This window comes from Triticum aestivum, chromosome 2B, assembly GCF_018294505.1.
Source record: "Triticum aestivum cultivar Chinese Spring chromosome 2B, IWGSC CS RefSeq v2.1, whole genome shotgun sequence".
Classification (NCBI taxonomy): Eukaryota; Viridiplantae; Streptophyta; class Magnoliopsida; order Poales; family Poaceae; genus Triticum; species Triticum aestivum.
Window position 1 is genome coordinate 59812244 of NC_057798.1, and position 13542 is coordinate 59825785.

Below are 13542 nucleotides of genomic sequence, written 5' to 3' on the forward strand. Positions count from 1 at the left end.
GATGCTCAGAAGCTGCTCGTCAAGGGTCCGGGGGGTGTTGGCGGCAATCTCCGCACCATCTGCCCTCCGCGCCTCGCGATCTGCCTTGATGGCCTGAGTGGCCGAATCCGAGTGGCCAGGGAAGAAGTCTACCAAGACAAAAAAGAAGCAAGTCAGAATCAGGAGTCGCCCGACCCACAGTCGGCGTCTCAAAGAAAGTAAAGAAACTCACCGTCGACGATCTCAATCTCATGGAAGCCAGAAGTCAGCTGCGCCTCCTTGTCGGTCCAGGAGGAGCGCTCGCTCTCGAACTCGGCCAGGAGCGCAGCCTCTTTCTTCTCTGCCTCCCCCTGCGCCTTCTTGAGCAGCTCCTTTTGCTCCGCCAGCTGCGCGGCTAGCAGATCACGCTCCGCGGCAACTTGCCGCACTCCTCCCCCTTGGCGCGCAAGGCGGTGTTGGCCTCGCCCAGCTAGTGCTGAAGAGTGGCGTTGGCCTCTGAAGAATAAAAAAGAAAGACGTTAAGTCATCAACAAAGAAAGTCGCTGAGAAGATCCGGCCCGACTGCTCAGCAGTCGGCCCGAATCTCGGGGACTACAGCACACGGGTGCGCCAGCGCACCCCCGCGAAGAAGAAGGAAGACTCACTCCGACTCTCTGACAAGTCGGCAGTCCGCTTGCTCAGCTCCTCAACATTGCGGTTGAAGGCAGTGACGCGGAGGTTGTGTACTCCTGCAATAAGAATTGTTAGACGAAGATAAGTATCGGAACTCGCCAGAAGGAGTTCCGAGCCGCCTGCTCAGCAGCCGGCCCGAAACTCGGGGACTACACCTAGTGGGTGCGCTGACGCGCCCCCACAGAGAAGAACAAAGAAAAGCAAAGTCAAAAATGAAGCATACCCGGACAACTACTCGCGATGCCAGATGCGCCTTGGTGCAGCTCTGGATGGCGTCGCCCTCGGCTCGTAGCTTCGCTTGAACGTCCAGAAGCGCCTGGCTCAGCGGGCCCGTGCCGCCTCCTCGCACCCACCCAATTGGCGCGGCGCTCGTCGCCTCGGCGTCTGGGATGGCCGAGCTGGCGGCACCGGTCTCCAACGGGCGTGGCACCGAAGTCGCCTTCTCAAGACGGCGGCGCACTGGCTAGGTGACTTGAAGGAGCAGCCTCGCCTCGGACTCATCCGCAGTTGGCGGCGCCGGCGGGCCCGCCGGCTGTTTACCTCGCGCGCTCGCAGGCGGCGGCGGAGGCGGCGGAGGTGGCGCGGCCGTGTCTGACATGGAGGCCTCACCGCTCTGCCTCTCCATGATAGGGTGCTCGCCGCCGACTTCCCCAGTCTGCCCCGTGAACTCCGGGGGTGGCGGCGCGGAGTTCAGCGGAACGACAAGCAGCGCCGATTGGCGGCGCGCCGCCTCCTCAGCTCGCCGCATTGCCTGCCACGGCGGCTTCGGCCTCGTCCAGCTTCCTCTGGGCTGAGGCAGCCGCCTTCTCGGCCTCCGCCTTCTCCAGACGGGCAGCTTCGTCCTCGTCGCGCTTCTCCCGCGCGTTCCGCTCCATCGCCTCCCGAAGGTCGGCGGCGGGATCAATCCACCGAGTACTGGCAGAAGTCTCCGCCGACCCCATGACGGAGGTGGCGGCGACCCTCTCGAAGGTGAGGGGAGCCCTGAGGCAAAGAAAGCATGTAAAAGATTTGGACAAAAATCCACCAAGAGCAAAACAAGTCAAGAGCGGAGGCACTTACACAGAGACCAGCGGCGGCTTCTTCACTTCCTTACGGAAGCGACTAGCCTTCGCGAGTGCCTCTTCCCGCTTGGTCGCGGCGGCCGCCACCTTGAACTTCTTCGACCGGCCGCCAAGCAAGCTCGGCCCGGCCCGGCGCCTCTTCGCGCCGCCTTGACTATCCAAGCCGGCGGAGGAGCCTGTGCCTGGATGGCCAACCCTCGGTTGGCGGCGCGGGACGACTTCCCCCTCGGTGTCGTCATCAGGACAGTTGGCAAAGGTGGTCGACGGCCTAAAGCCTCCTCATCCTCCTCCTCCTCCGCCTCCTTCGGCGTCGGCCTCCATCGCCACGACCCCCAAGTCCAGGTCGTTGATGTCGCTCTCCGCTCGATCGGGGACGAACTGGCGGGCCGAGCCCACGGTGCCGGCTGTAGGCTGGATGAGGGGGTTCTGACTCAAGAAAAAACAAAAAGATTAGAAGTCGGATTCGGCTGCAAAGAAGACAAAAGAAGAACAAAGACGACTTACGACAGGCGGGAGGTTGGCGCGTGAGTACGGCTCCTTGCCGAACTGCCAAGTCGCCGCGAGGTTATAGTTTGAGATATAGTTCACCATGTCCGCCACCTCCGCGTGGGGCATGTCCTTGGAGCAGAGCTGGCTCGGATCCCGGTGGCCGCTCATCTGACAGATCAGATGAGGTCGGCCTTGGAGCGGGAGGACTCGGCGCGCCACGAAGGCAGCCAGCAAGTCGGACCCGGTCAAGCCCTCTGACTGCGTTAGAACTCGGAGTCGCGAGACGGCGGCGGCACCAGCGGGAGTCAGCGTCTTGACCCGGTGGGACCAGTTGGGGAGCCTCCCAGCCGGTGCGCCGGCTTTGAAAGGCGGCAGGTTGACCCAGTCGCCGTCTGCGGTGACGTTCTTCACATAGAAGTAAGAACGCTGCCACATCTTCACCGACTTGACCAGCGGGATGGCGGGAAACGGATTGTCGGTCACCGACCTCCGCATCGCGATGAAGGCGCCGCACTGGGCCGGCACGCCGGCGACGTGTGTGCCGAGCTTTGACTGAAAGAACTCTCCCCACAGTTCAATTGTGGGGAGAACACCGAGGAAGCTTTCGCACAAGGTGGCGAAGGCAGCCAGCAGCACCACCGTGTTCGGGGTGAGGTGGTGTGGCTGGAGCCCGTGGAACTCCAAGAAGGAGTGGAAGAAGCCGCTCGCCGGCAGCCCCAGGCCGCGCATGAGGTGCGAGCGGAATATGACCCGCTCGCCCTCCTCCGGCACCGGCGATATTTTCCTCTACGGCGCGGCACGGGCTCGCACTAGGTCCCCGCCGGGGAGGCGACGCGTCTTGCGGAGGAACTCGATGATGTCGTCGTCCACCTCGGAGTCGTCCCACACGCCGAAGCGCACGGCAGCAGGTGCGGTGGCGGAGGATGATCTCATCGTCGCAAGCGTGGCGTAGCTCGGTGCGGCGGCGGCGAGAGGAAGAAGAAGCAACAAGGAAGCAAGGGGAGTAGGGGAGATGGGCGCGCGTGCTTCGCCGCTCCCTTCCTCCCGCCTACTTATAGGCTCATAGGGCTGAGAAGCCGATGGGGCGGGCGTGGGATTAACTGCGCCCCGGCCCCCACGCCCCCACGATTTACTACATGCAGTAACCGCGTGCAGTTACGGCGTGGGAAACCCAACCGTCCGCACGGCTGCAGCAAATCCGCTCGCGTGCCGAGGCACGATAGTGGCGGGCCCCGCCCGAGGTCCTGTCCCGTCGCGTGCGTGGGTGGGCAGACTGACCCCACCACGTGGCACCACGCGACGGACCCGCAATGGGGGGCTGCCCGGAAGCTTATCAGGCACGCCGCCTGGACCCCGCCGCGACGTTCAAACCCTCTAAGAGGCAAGACGACCTTCTGCGAGTCCGACTCCAGCTAGTCGGCCTGGAGGAAGACGGCGAGCAAGGCCGAGATTCCACCCCCGGAGAGATGAAACTGTTGAGGCTCCCCGGCGCGTCTCCCACGGCGCCTCACCAGCTTCGGGACTATTGTCGGAGTAATGGGCCACGGGTAGGCTAACCCGAGTCCCAGAACCTTTCAAAGCATCGGGGTAGACTGCGCCCCTCAAGACCCCACGGTGAAGAGCCGCCTCCTGGGAGTCGGCAGCAACTGTCCCTCACGGCCGAGTTTCAGGGACGACTTCGAATTAAGCCGACTCTTGGCTGACGACTTCGAGATGAGCCGACTCTCGGCTGGCGACTCCAAGATAAGACGACTATGGGAGTCGGCCCGCGACTCCAACCACCTCCTTCCTTCGCCACGATGGACGGGGCGGAGTACGGCCGCAGCGTGGCCGTCTCTACCCCGCTTACGAGGGGCTGGCATGGCTACAGTGCGCCGTATTGCTGGAGATCTCCATCGTGGCGCGACACTGTTGCCATGCCTGCCCTGACCTCAGCCCCCTTGGGCGGCGCACTTTGCCCACAACGGCCTACCTGTACGGCCCGGAGATGGCGGGACCGCCTGTCAGCAGGAGAACAGAAGACAGCGAGAGCGCCCCGAAGACGGACCCGTGGGAGTCGGCCCCCTGGAGTCGGCCGGCCCCTCCCACGGGCCCCGCACGCCATTTACCAGACAAGACGGGGAATGGCGACAGTGATCGTCCGCCAGACGGCGGCACTGTTGCCATGACTCCATGACCAAGCCAGCGTCATCAGAAGCACCGCTACAGTACCAGGTCTGTCAGCAGGGCCCGCTAGTCGGCGGGCCCCAGTAGTCGGCGGAGAAGACGGCGGCCTGAGAGACAGACGGCTAGGACCCGCGCCCAGCCAGATTATAATTATAAGCCCCCCGGGGCACCCATGAAAGGGGGATAGCTTCTCTAGGATTAGACCCGATCATATAGGAAGGAAGGAGCTAGCCTTGCCCTCTCCTACCTCCAGAAAACAGCTCTAGCAGCAACCTTGTATTCACTTTGCCGTAGTGATTATGCGGAGACCCCGCAGAGCAGCAGTAGGGGTGTTATCTCCTCGGAGAGCCGTGAAGCTGGGTAAGATCCGCCGGCGTGCATGTCTTCGCCTCATCCCGCTTCCGGGCACCGGCAATGTTCTACTCGCTCCCACCATGATAAGCCATCCGTTGGCATATGTCGTACCCAACCCCCGACAGCGCTCCTCCGCATAAGCCGTGCTCGGGGACACAGTGCTATCCATACTATGCTACTAGCTAGCCAAGGGCGAGGCATGATTAGGTAAGGCCAGGGGGCTACTTCAGTGTATTCGACACTCCATGGTGCTACTGGAAACCTGTGAGGGCCGTCATGCCCCGGGAAATAGCCCGGTATGAAGAAGGTTTTTCTCCGCCCCTATAGCTAATTTTATAGCACACATGTATCATTGTGATGTTTTAAAATGAACATGTACTCCCTTCGTCCCATAATGTGACACGTTTTTCTGACACTAAACAAGTTGGCACAACGCTTCCAATCAATCTCGCTCATTTGGTCTGCCCGGTCAAATCAGCGATCATGCCCCCCTTATTCTAGCGGGGGAACATACGTCATTCCCAGCGTGGAGCGCCTTTGTTTTCGTATTGAACTCCGCTAGGAAGAAAAAGTTGTAAATGACCAAGAGCCAATCCGAATTGATCTTGTAACAGATCCGCAACCGAACGGATACATTTGATTAGTCCCATATTCTATGGTAATGATTCTAGCAGATATGTCATTTGATTCCGTCGAAAATATATTTTACGGTATAGGCGCTTATGACCTCCCCCTCTATGCCTTGTGGTCACGGGGGAAAAGAAATTGCAGTCGCCAAATCCATTTACCGCGCACATTACTTAGCACAACTAGGAAAATAAGATAAGATAAAGATAAGCAAGACTAAAAAAAATATTCATCGGAATAGCGTGTCAGAAAACGAATATTATGAGACGGGGCGAGCATCATGGTGCGTGCATGGTCTCAGGTGGTCGCGACATAAACAATGAAGTCGTTCGACATGGTGTGCCGCTGCTTAAGAATGGGGTTGTCCTCGAAGAAGTTGACAGGCTTGAGGTCGAAGCTGGATGACACGGTGGGCATGATGGGGAAGTCCTCCTGCCCTCCTGGCACGAGATACATTAGACCCTCAGTGTGTACCACATCACCAGGTCCGATTGGACAGTCCTTGCGTACCCACGTACGCAATTCAGACGGCTAACATTTCTTTTGGACTATCCCTCGCAAAAGAAAAACATTTCTTGGACTATCAATACACCACCTCTCTCAAAAATTTAAAAGGTTTTTTTAGTCCAAACATACTTGTTTTATTACAATAGCGTTCATAGGAATACAACTTAAATTTGGGGGGGGGGGGGGGGGGGGGGTTATGAGCCACACATGGTGTCCCAAACCCAGACCAAAAGCATGTTTGGCAAGGCTGTGAGCCTCTTGACTAGACTCTCGACCATCAAAGATGAAGGTACATTGCTGAAACTGCGCATAAGTAGCCATAATCTCCTTTACAATGCTAGCATACATCCCCCCGGTGCCTTGAATAATATCACGAACCACTCCCTGGCAATCAGACGCTATGATGACATGTGAAATAGCAAGGTCATGTGCCGGAGCAAGTGCCTCACGACAAGCAAGAGCTTCGAGAGTTGTTGGGTCTGTAACTCCATAGCATCTAATGGCCGAAGATCCCATGTATGTTCCTTCCGAATTCCTGCAGACAGCACTAAAAGCTCCCACAACCCCGCCCACTCTGATCTTGACCATCCCGCTAGGTGGTGGAATCCACTTAGGTTTGGATCGGATCGGAGTAGCAGTGTACATGACTGTAGGCTTTTCCGGCTTGCACTCTTCAAGCTCATGTAGATATTTCATGATGAAACTGTGCGTTTGTTGTGGGCTTCGAAATATATTTTCATGAAGAGCTTTCGCTTAGAGTGCCATATTGCCCATAAGCTGATCAAGGCCTGGTTGAACTCTGTAGATGGTAGAATTTCCGTTTGCTCCAAAACCCATTAGCTCGAAAAATTTAAAAGGTAAGTTGTGTCTTTTACCACCAATTAATGGCCCACATCGGATCCAATTCCAAAGCAACCCTGGTTAGTCCTATTTTTTACATACGCTAGGTCAACCCGTCTTGCAGCGTCCGATTGGGTCCGTGTGGACAGAAAACATGACCCAACTTGTCCACACAAACGTACGGATGTCCATCTTATTTCGCCGCAGCCCATTTTCTGCCCAAATTTTGGTCATATTTATGTCCGCATGGACACGTCACAGACGCCCGCAACGCTCTCCCTATCCTCTCCTGGTCTGCCCGTCTGCAGCACAGCGGCTATTGTTTCCCCTCCCTCTCCACACTCCACACCACGGCCTCGTTGCCCTCGCCGCCGCCACCCAGTTCCGGCCGCCTCACCGCTGCCATAGTTGTTTCCACCGACCTCACCGCCGCCACTGCATCCACCGACACCCACTCTTGCCGGCGTTTGTGGCCGCTCCTCACCGCTGCCGGAGCATGAGAAGGCGCGCCTACCCAGGGTCGCCGGCTCCGCCACTGCCTCCACGGTCACCCAATTTCATCAAGAAATGCGTGATTGGACAACTCATATTTCAACTTTAAAAGGATTTGGTTAAGCATATGTAGACTCGCGTAGAAAACCAATAAATGTATCGCTTCTTTTTCTTTAATGTATTTGGCACAATTTTAGATTTATTTGGTTATAAACTATGTGATTCACTTAGGGGTTTGTAGTGAAGCAGAACTACACAAACGTACCTTTCCGACCAAGTAGCCAACTTTTCTCCCCTTTGCTATGGTACACGAATGGCCCGCCGGCCCATTCTTCGCTCTTGTATTAGATTGCCATCCAAATCCGCTGGACAGAAAATGACCAAGATAAGCTGATTTTCACCTTGGATATGTGCTTCTCATAATAGTGTCCCAAAACCCAAAAGTTGATTAAAAAAGACATTTCACCTGATTATTGGTGAATGAGCCCCGCTTTTGGGGTGGGTCCTCGGGTCCAGCAAACTGCCAGCGGTGCCTGCGGACGACCTTGTAGCCCACTGGGTTCCGACGCGTGTCTGCTTGGTCTGGTTGATGATGTGGAACTCAGCTGTCTTGTAGAACTTCAGACAGACACGTGTGTCCTTCTCCGTGCTCGCGACGTGGTGTGTGGCCTTGAGGTAGCTCCTACAAAGGGACTCACCAGGAGCCGTCTCATGGCGGGCCATCTCAACTCGCATGAAGGAGTTGTTGGCATCGTCGACGTCCATGCCGAGGCGGAAGGTGACATAGTGGTTGTGGATGACGCCGATGACATTCTTGAAGAGCATGTGTCGTGCATCTCCTTTTTCCGCCGGGCATGGCTCGATCGTGTGGGAGTAGGGCATGCCCTTCAACATCAGGATCGCGCTGAGCCTGGCCTGAAACCATTGAGACAAGAAGGTCATATGACCCTGAACTTCCCTAAAATAGAATGGTCAAATCATGTTCATATTCTTAACTTTCTTATGTTTAGAAGCAATTAAATATATTCCCGCAGTTGTTCTTTCGGTTTTATCTGGGTACTTTGATCTGGTGAGCCTTGATATTTTTACCTTGCACCCATGAGAGAATCTCGATCGACAGCGGCCAGCAGACAGATGAACCACACTGTGCTCTGATTTCTTTATAAAACACCCCATGTATTAATTAATAATGAGGTTATTGCAATCATTAGTTACAACGTACGCCACGCCACGCGGGGCAAAAAACTATTAAAAAACACCATCGGACATACTATCAAATCACGTGAGCCATTCCATTGGCAAGCCGATTAACTTTGGAAGTCTTGAAATCCTGGACCAACCTAGAAATACTCAACGCTTCTTTGTTCAGATCTGATCTGCCAATGTTTTCATTTGCAAGGAAAGAAATCACAAAAGAACAGCCAGTCTTCAAAATAATAGCCCGGCAAGGCAAGCCCGAAGCTCCGTTTCATTAACACGGGAACACCGTCTAATGTATTCGCAAAAAAAAAAGAGAACACCGTCTAATGAAAAATCCATGAAGAGATGATGACCTCTTCGGAAGAGTTTCTAGCAATAACACTCGTGCTGGCAGCGCACAAGTTCTCCATGAAACTGGCGTCAGACATTGATCGCGACATAATCAGCAGGGGGTCTACCAGACCACATAATCTCTTAACGGAGCATAGTTGGCCACATAATCAGCATGATTGGTGGGTGGGTTTATGCTCTGCTTTTTTGTGAGCGTGACAAAATTTGAATTTGTTGTACGTTTTGGGGTGAAAGATGGCCACCCATCAATGCGGCCATCCGCGCCACCAGCGTCACTTTCGCCCGGATACTCCCTTATCAAAAGCATGCAAGCTGGCAAACGCAACGCAACAACATCATCGTCAGCCTCCAATCGTTATCCCTTTCCTACTTATACTATTGCGACACATGTTTTTTGGGCTTATCTATTTTTTATCCAAGATTCTCCCCCGAAGCAAGACGAAAGTAGTACTGTTAATGGTTCCTTTCTTTGAGAGGGAAAAACAGTCAGTTCTGAAAATATCCCGATTCTTTACTACTACTAGTCGTGATTACTTTTGGACTAGCCACAGTGAGAGTAATTTTAGCAGTAACATCTAGTCCAACTTAGCATACTTGTTTATGTGATAATGAGTTAATGAGGAGAGAGGTAGTTTGAGTAATTTAGCTAGTTACTGTAACATCACATATCCCAATGCAATACGACTCTATAACCTAATAAATTAAGCTTTGCATGACACCTTATATGTTACTACCCAATATGCAGGTAGTAACATAGTCTAAGGATATGTGTATTACTAGTGTATGTTACTCTTCATTTGACTAGTCTTAGGCTGGTCATAGTGGGGAGTAATTTAGACTAGTAATATGCATATGTTATTAGACTATGTTACTACCTTTATAGTTCATAGTATGATAGATTAGTATCATAGATGGTCTCATTTATTGACATGCATGACACATAGTAGTATCATATTTATTATGTTACGGTATCTACCTATGTTACTATAACCATCTCTCTCTTCTTTAATTGCTTGCCACATAAGCATGTTTGCGAGTCCCAAGTGCATGATACTACTTATGTTACTCCCACTATGGCCAGCCTTATCAACAAGCCCAAGCTAATTAAGGTGGATGAACTTTTAATTAATTAAATAGGACAAAACAATGAGAAAAATATATTCAAATGGATGTGTGTATATGCAAGCCACTGGTGCTTAGCCACTTGATATAACCTTGATTAATTTTTTAAATCATATGGAGTATATATACCACCGGATCGGCGGTTGACGAACTCCATCCAACTCCAACCTCTCCCAGTTTGCAGCAAAACCATCGTCATGGAGCTAAGCGGAGCCACCCTCTTCTTCGTTTCTCTCATCTCAGTGTTGAGTCTACTTTCCTTGCTTAGCCGCAAAGCAGCACCAAGTTCCAAGCGGCGGCCTCCCGGCCCGTGGTGTCTGCCCTTGATCGGAAATCTCCATCAGATCCTCACGTCAAAGCTGCCCGTCGTCCTCCGGGACCTGGCCAAGAAGCACGGGCCGGTGATGCGCCTCCGGCTGGGCCAGGTTGACGCCGCGGTGGTCTCCTCGCCGGCGGCGGCGCGGGAGGTTCTCCGGGACAAGGATCTTACATTCGCGTCGCGGCCGAGCATCCTCATGTCGGAGATCAGCCTCTACGGGAACCTCGACGTCGCCTTCGCGCCGTATGGCGCGTACTGGCGGACGCGGCGCAAGATCTGCGCGGCGGAGCTCCTGAGCGAGCGGAAGGTCAGGCAGTTTTCGCCGGTGAGGGACAAGGAGACCATGTCCCTCGTCAGCAACGTTCGCGAAGCAAGCAGGGGCGGCGAGCCGGTCAACCTCCGCAGGCTGCTCGTGCTGTGCTCGAATTCGATAACCGGCAAGACGGCGTTCGGGGAGATGTGCAGCTCGGAGCTCCAGGAGCAGTTTCTGTCGGTGATGGACGAGGTGCTGAACCTCGGCACGGGGCTCTGCGTCGGGGACCTCTTCCCGTCGCTGTGGTTCGTCGACGTGATCACCGGGCTGAGAGGCCGGCTATGGCGAGCTCGCCGGCAGCAGGACAAGGTCCTGGACAAGATCATCTCTCAATCCGAGGTGAGGCGAGGTGATCACGTTCTGAACTCTTTGCTTAGGATCAGAGACAAGGGGGAGATTGACTCCATCCCGATGGAACTGGATAACGTCAAGGCAATCATCATGGTAATTAAGAGATTGAATTTTTCTACTTCCTCCGTTCCAAAATAAGTGTCTTAAGCTTAGTACAAATTTGTACTAGAGCTAGTATAAAGTTGAGACACTTATTTTGGGACGGAGGGAGTACTAGTTTACTATTACATTGTCTTTGCTTATGCATGTCGTCTACTTTGTGTAGGATATGTTCACGGCCGGGACAGAGACGACATCGTCAGCTGCCGAGTGGGTCATGTCGGACCTCATGAGGAACCCGGAGGTGATGATGAAGGCGCAGGCTGAGGTGCGACGGACGTTCGACAATAAGAGCTCTCAAGACCATGAGGGACACATAGTGGAGCTACACTACACCAAGATGGTGATCAAGGAGAGCATGCGGCTAAATCCAGTGCTGCCGCTGCTGGTTCCCCGTGTCTGCCGAGAGACCTGTGATGTCGGCGGGTTTGAGATCATGGAGGGTACTAGGGTTATGGTGAATACCTGGGCATTGGGTAGGGACCCCGAGTACTGGCATGAGCCTGAGGAGTTCAGGCCGGAGCGGTTCGAGGATGGCACGGCGACCTACAAAGGCTCGCGGTTTGACTACTTGCCGTTCGGAAGCGGAAGGAGAATCTACCCGGGTGATACATTTGGGGTTGCCGTGTTGGAGCTCATGGTGGCACGACTTCTCTACTACTTTGACTGGAGCCTGCCTGCCGGAGTGAAGCCAAGTGAGTTGGACATGGAAATGATCGTTGCATTAACCTCAAGGAGGAAGAACCAGCTGCACCTAGTGGCGACATCGTATAACGGTATAGGTCATGCAGATGCTAATTGAATTTATTTATTTTTTGCAAGGGAGATGTTAATTGAACTTAACTTAGGTACGTCGTAGGGAATGATAATGGTTGAATTTATTTGGAGGAAACCGAGCACTAGAAAATGCCTGTGTATTGTAATGGAAGAAAAAGTATCTCGTATCCAATCCATTTTAATATCTAAAAATTGCACGATTAAGAACAGCCGCCTCGAGCCACGCTGCTGCTCCTTTATTCCCCTATTATAGAATGAGAGTGAAGTCTAAAATAAATTCTAAGATTGTAGAGGCCGGCGTAAATGAACCCTCATTTTCAAATTCCTGAAGTTTGTACTCCGTATTTACATATCCCAGCCAATCCAAACATTGTATGAGTAAATTTTTGTTTGATGTGATAGGAAAGGTGCGATCCCAGCCGGGATTTCAAGTGTCACTTACTACGTGGGCCCACTTGTCATGTGCATCTCCTTCCGCATTATGTTCCTCACAAATTTACTCCCAAGCGATCCACCCGCACAGTGCCAAGCACCGGCTGATCGATGGCAGCCCAGACGAGCTCCTCAGCAGTTCCCAAATAAAAAAACTGGCGGTTAGGCATGTCGCAGTAGTACGCTAGTCCCGATGGTGGTCGCCACATTGTCGCGGACGTCCCCTGTACCCGCGGTGGTCACCACGTCGGTGAACATGAGCCGCTCCACGCTTCACAACACTGCTCTTGTAATCGACGAGGAATGTCGACAAGTCAAACCTCACGGCTGAGTAGTCCCGCCGCCACACCTGTTGGCCTCTGATCTTGATCACCACTGCCTCCAATGCAATGTATCAACTCGCCAATTACTTCCGGGTGCGAGCAACATGCGCGAGTTGCCGAGTTGGCTCAGTTTTTCTTTTGATGCGATGCCATGAGGACAACACGCTTTAGTGATTTATAAACACTCTTATATTTCTTTACAAAGGAGAAGTACATGGATGAACCCGGGTACATATGAACCCATTTTGGAAACACATTTCTAAATTCTAAAAAAATCTAAAAAAAAATTGCATGAGTACGTCTCCTTGTTTTATATGCGTGCATAAAGTTTCACGGAGAAATAACTTTTTTTATGGCCTGTGCAAAAAAGACAAAACGTTATGTCGTGAAACACTATTTAGAAGCACTGAAATTTGTCTTTTTTGCAGAGGCAAAAAAAAAGACATTTTTTCATAAAACTTTGTGCGGCGCGCACACATTTGAGAACTTGTATGCGTGATATTTTCTTTTGATTTTTTTGACATTTTAAAACATGCTTAAAATGCATTTTATGAAAAGTGGGTGCATATGCCCATGGTTTCAGATGGTGCCCTCTCTTTACAGAGGAAGTACAAAACATATGGTTGATTCTCTAGGACACACGATCAAGACGAATGTGAGCCGAGGAGGAAGAGGAGCGCCTGAAGCAGTGCAGAGGAGAGTGGCAAACAGAGGACGACCTTCTTGCTGAAGCACATCAATCATTAGGGAAATTTGCACATGTCCGTGGCAGAAGCATAAACCACACAAGCAAAAGAGGCCTGATAGTTTCTTCAAGGATTGGCCTAGGAAAATCACAAGCAAACGAGGTGACCACATGCATGGGGCTGGACCGCTGGACCCTAGACAACTACTGCTGCGGCAGGGCAGGAGGTTGCCAGGCGTGTGGACATGACGGACGTAGGCGATCCCGTGCTTGCATGACCGCATCAAGTAGCGCGCCCTGGTGGAGATAGCTAGGACACAAAACTAGTTCTCTATAGCTACCAGAGAAGCGAGTTCCCGGACATGATTATGTTTTCCCGGTGT

The 13542-nt window shown here is 53.0% G+C and overlaps 1 protein-coding gene and 1 pseudogene across 1 annotated transcript; one reads left to right on the forward strand and one right to left on the reverse strand.

Moving 5' to 3' along the window:
* Window positions 1-5645: 5645 nt before the first annotated feature.
* On the reverse strand, window positions 5646-8129 carry LOC123038960 (primary amine oxidase-like; annotated as a pseudogene).
* Window positions 8130-9999: 1870 nt separating this feature from the next.
* LOC123043471 (cytochrome P450 99A2) lies at window positions 10000-12156 on the forward strand. Its single transcript, XM_044465929.1, has 2 exons — window positions 10000-10936; window positions 11109-12156. Exons 1-2 carry the CDS (start codon window positions 10058-10060, stop codon window positions 11742-11744), a joined length of 1515 nt encoding a protein of 504 aa, XP_044321864.1. The 5' UTR covers window positions 10000-10057; the 3' UTR covers window positions 11745-12156.
* The last annotated feature ends 1386 nt before the right edge of the window (window positions 12157-13542 follow it).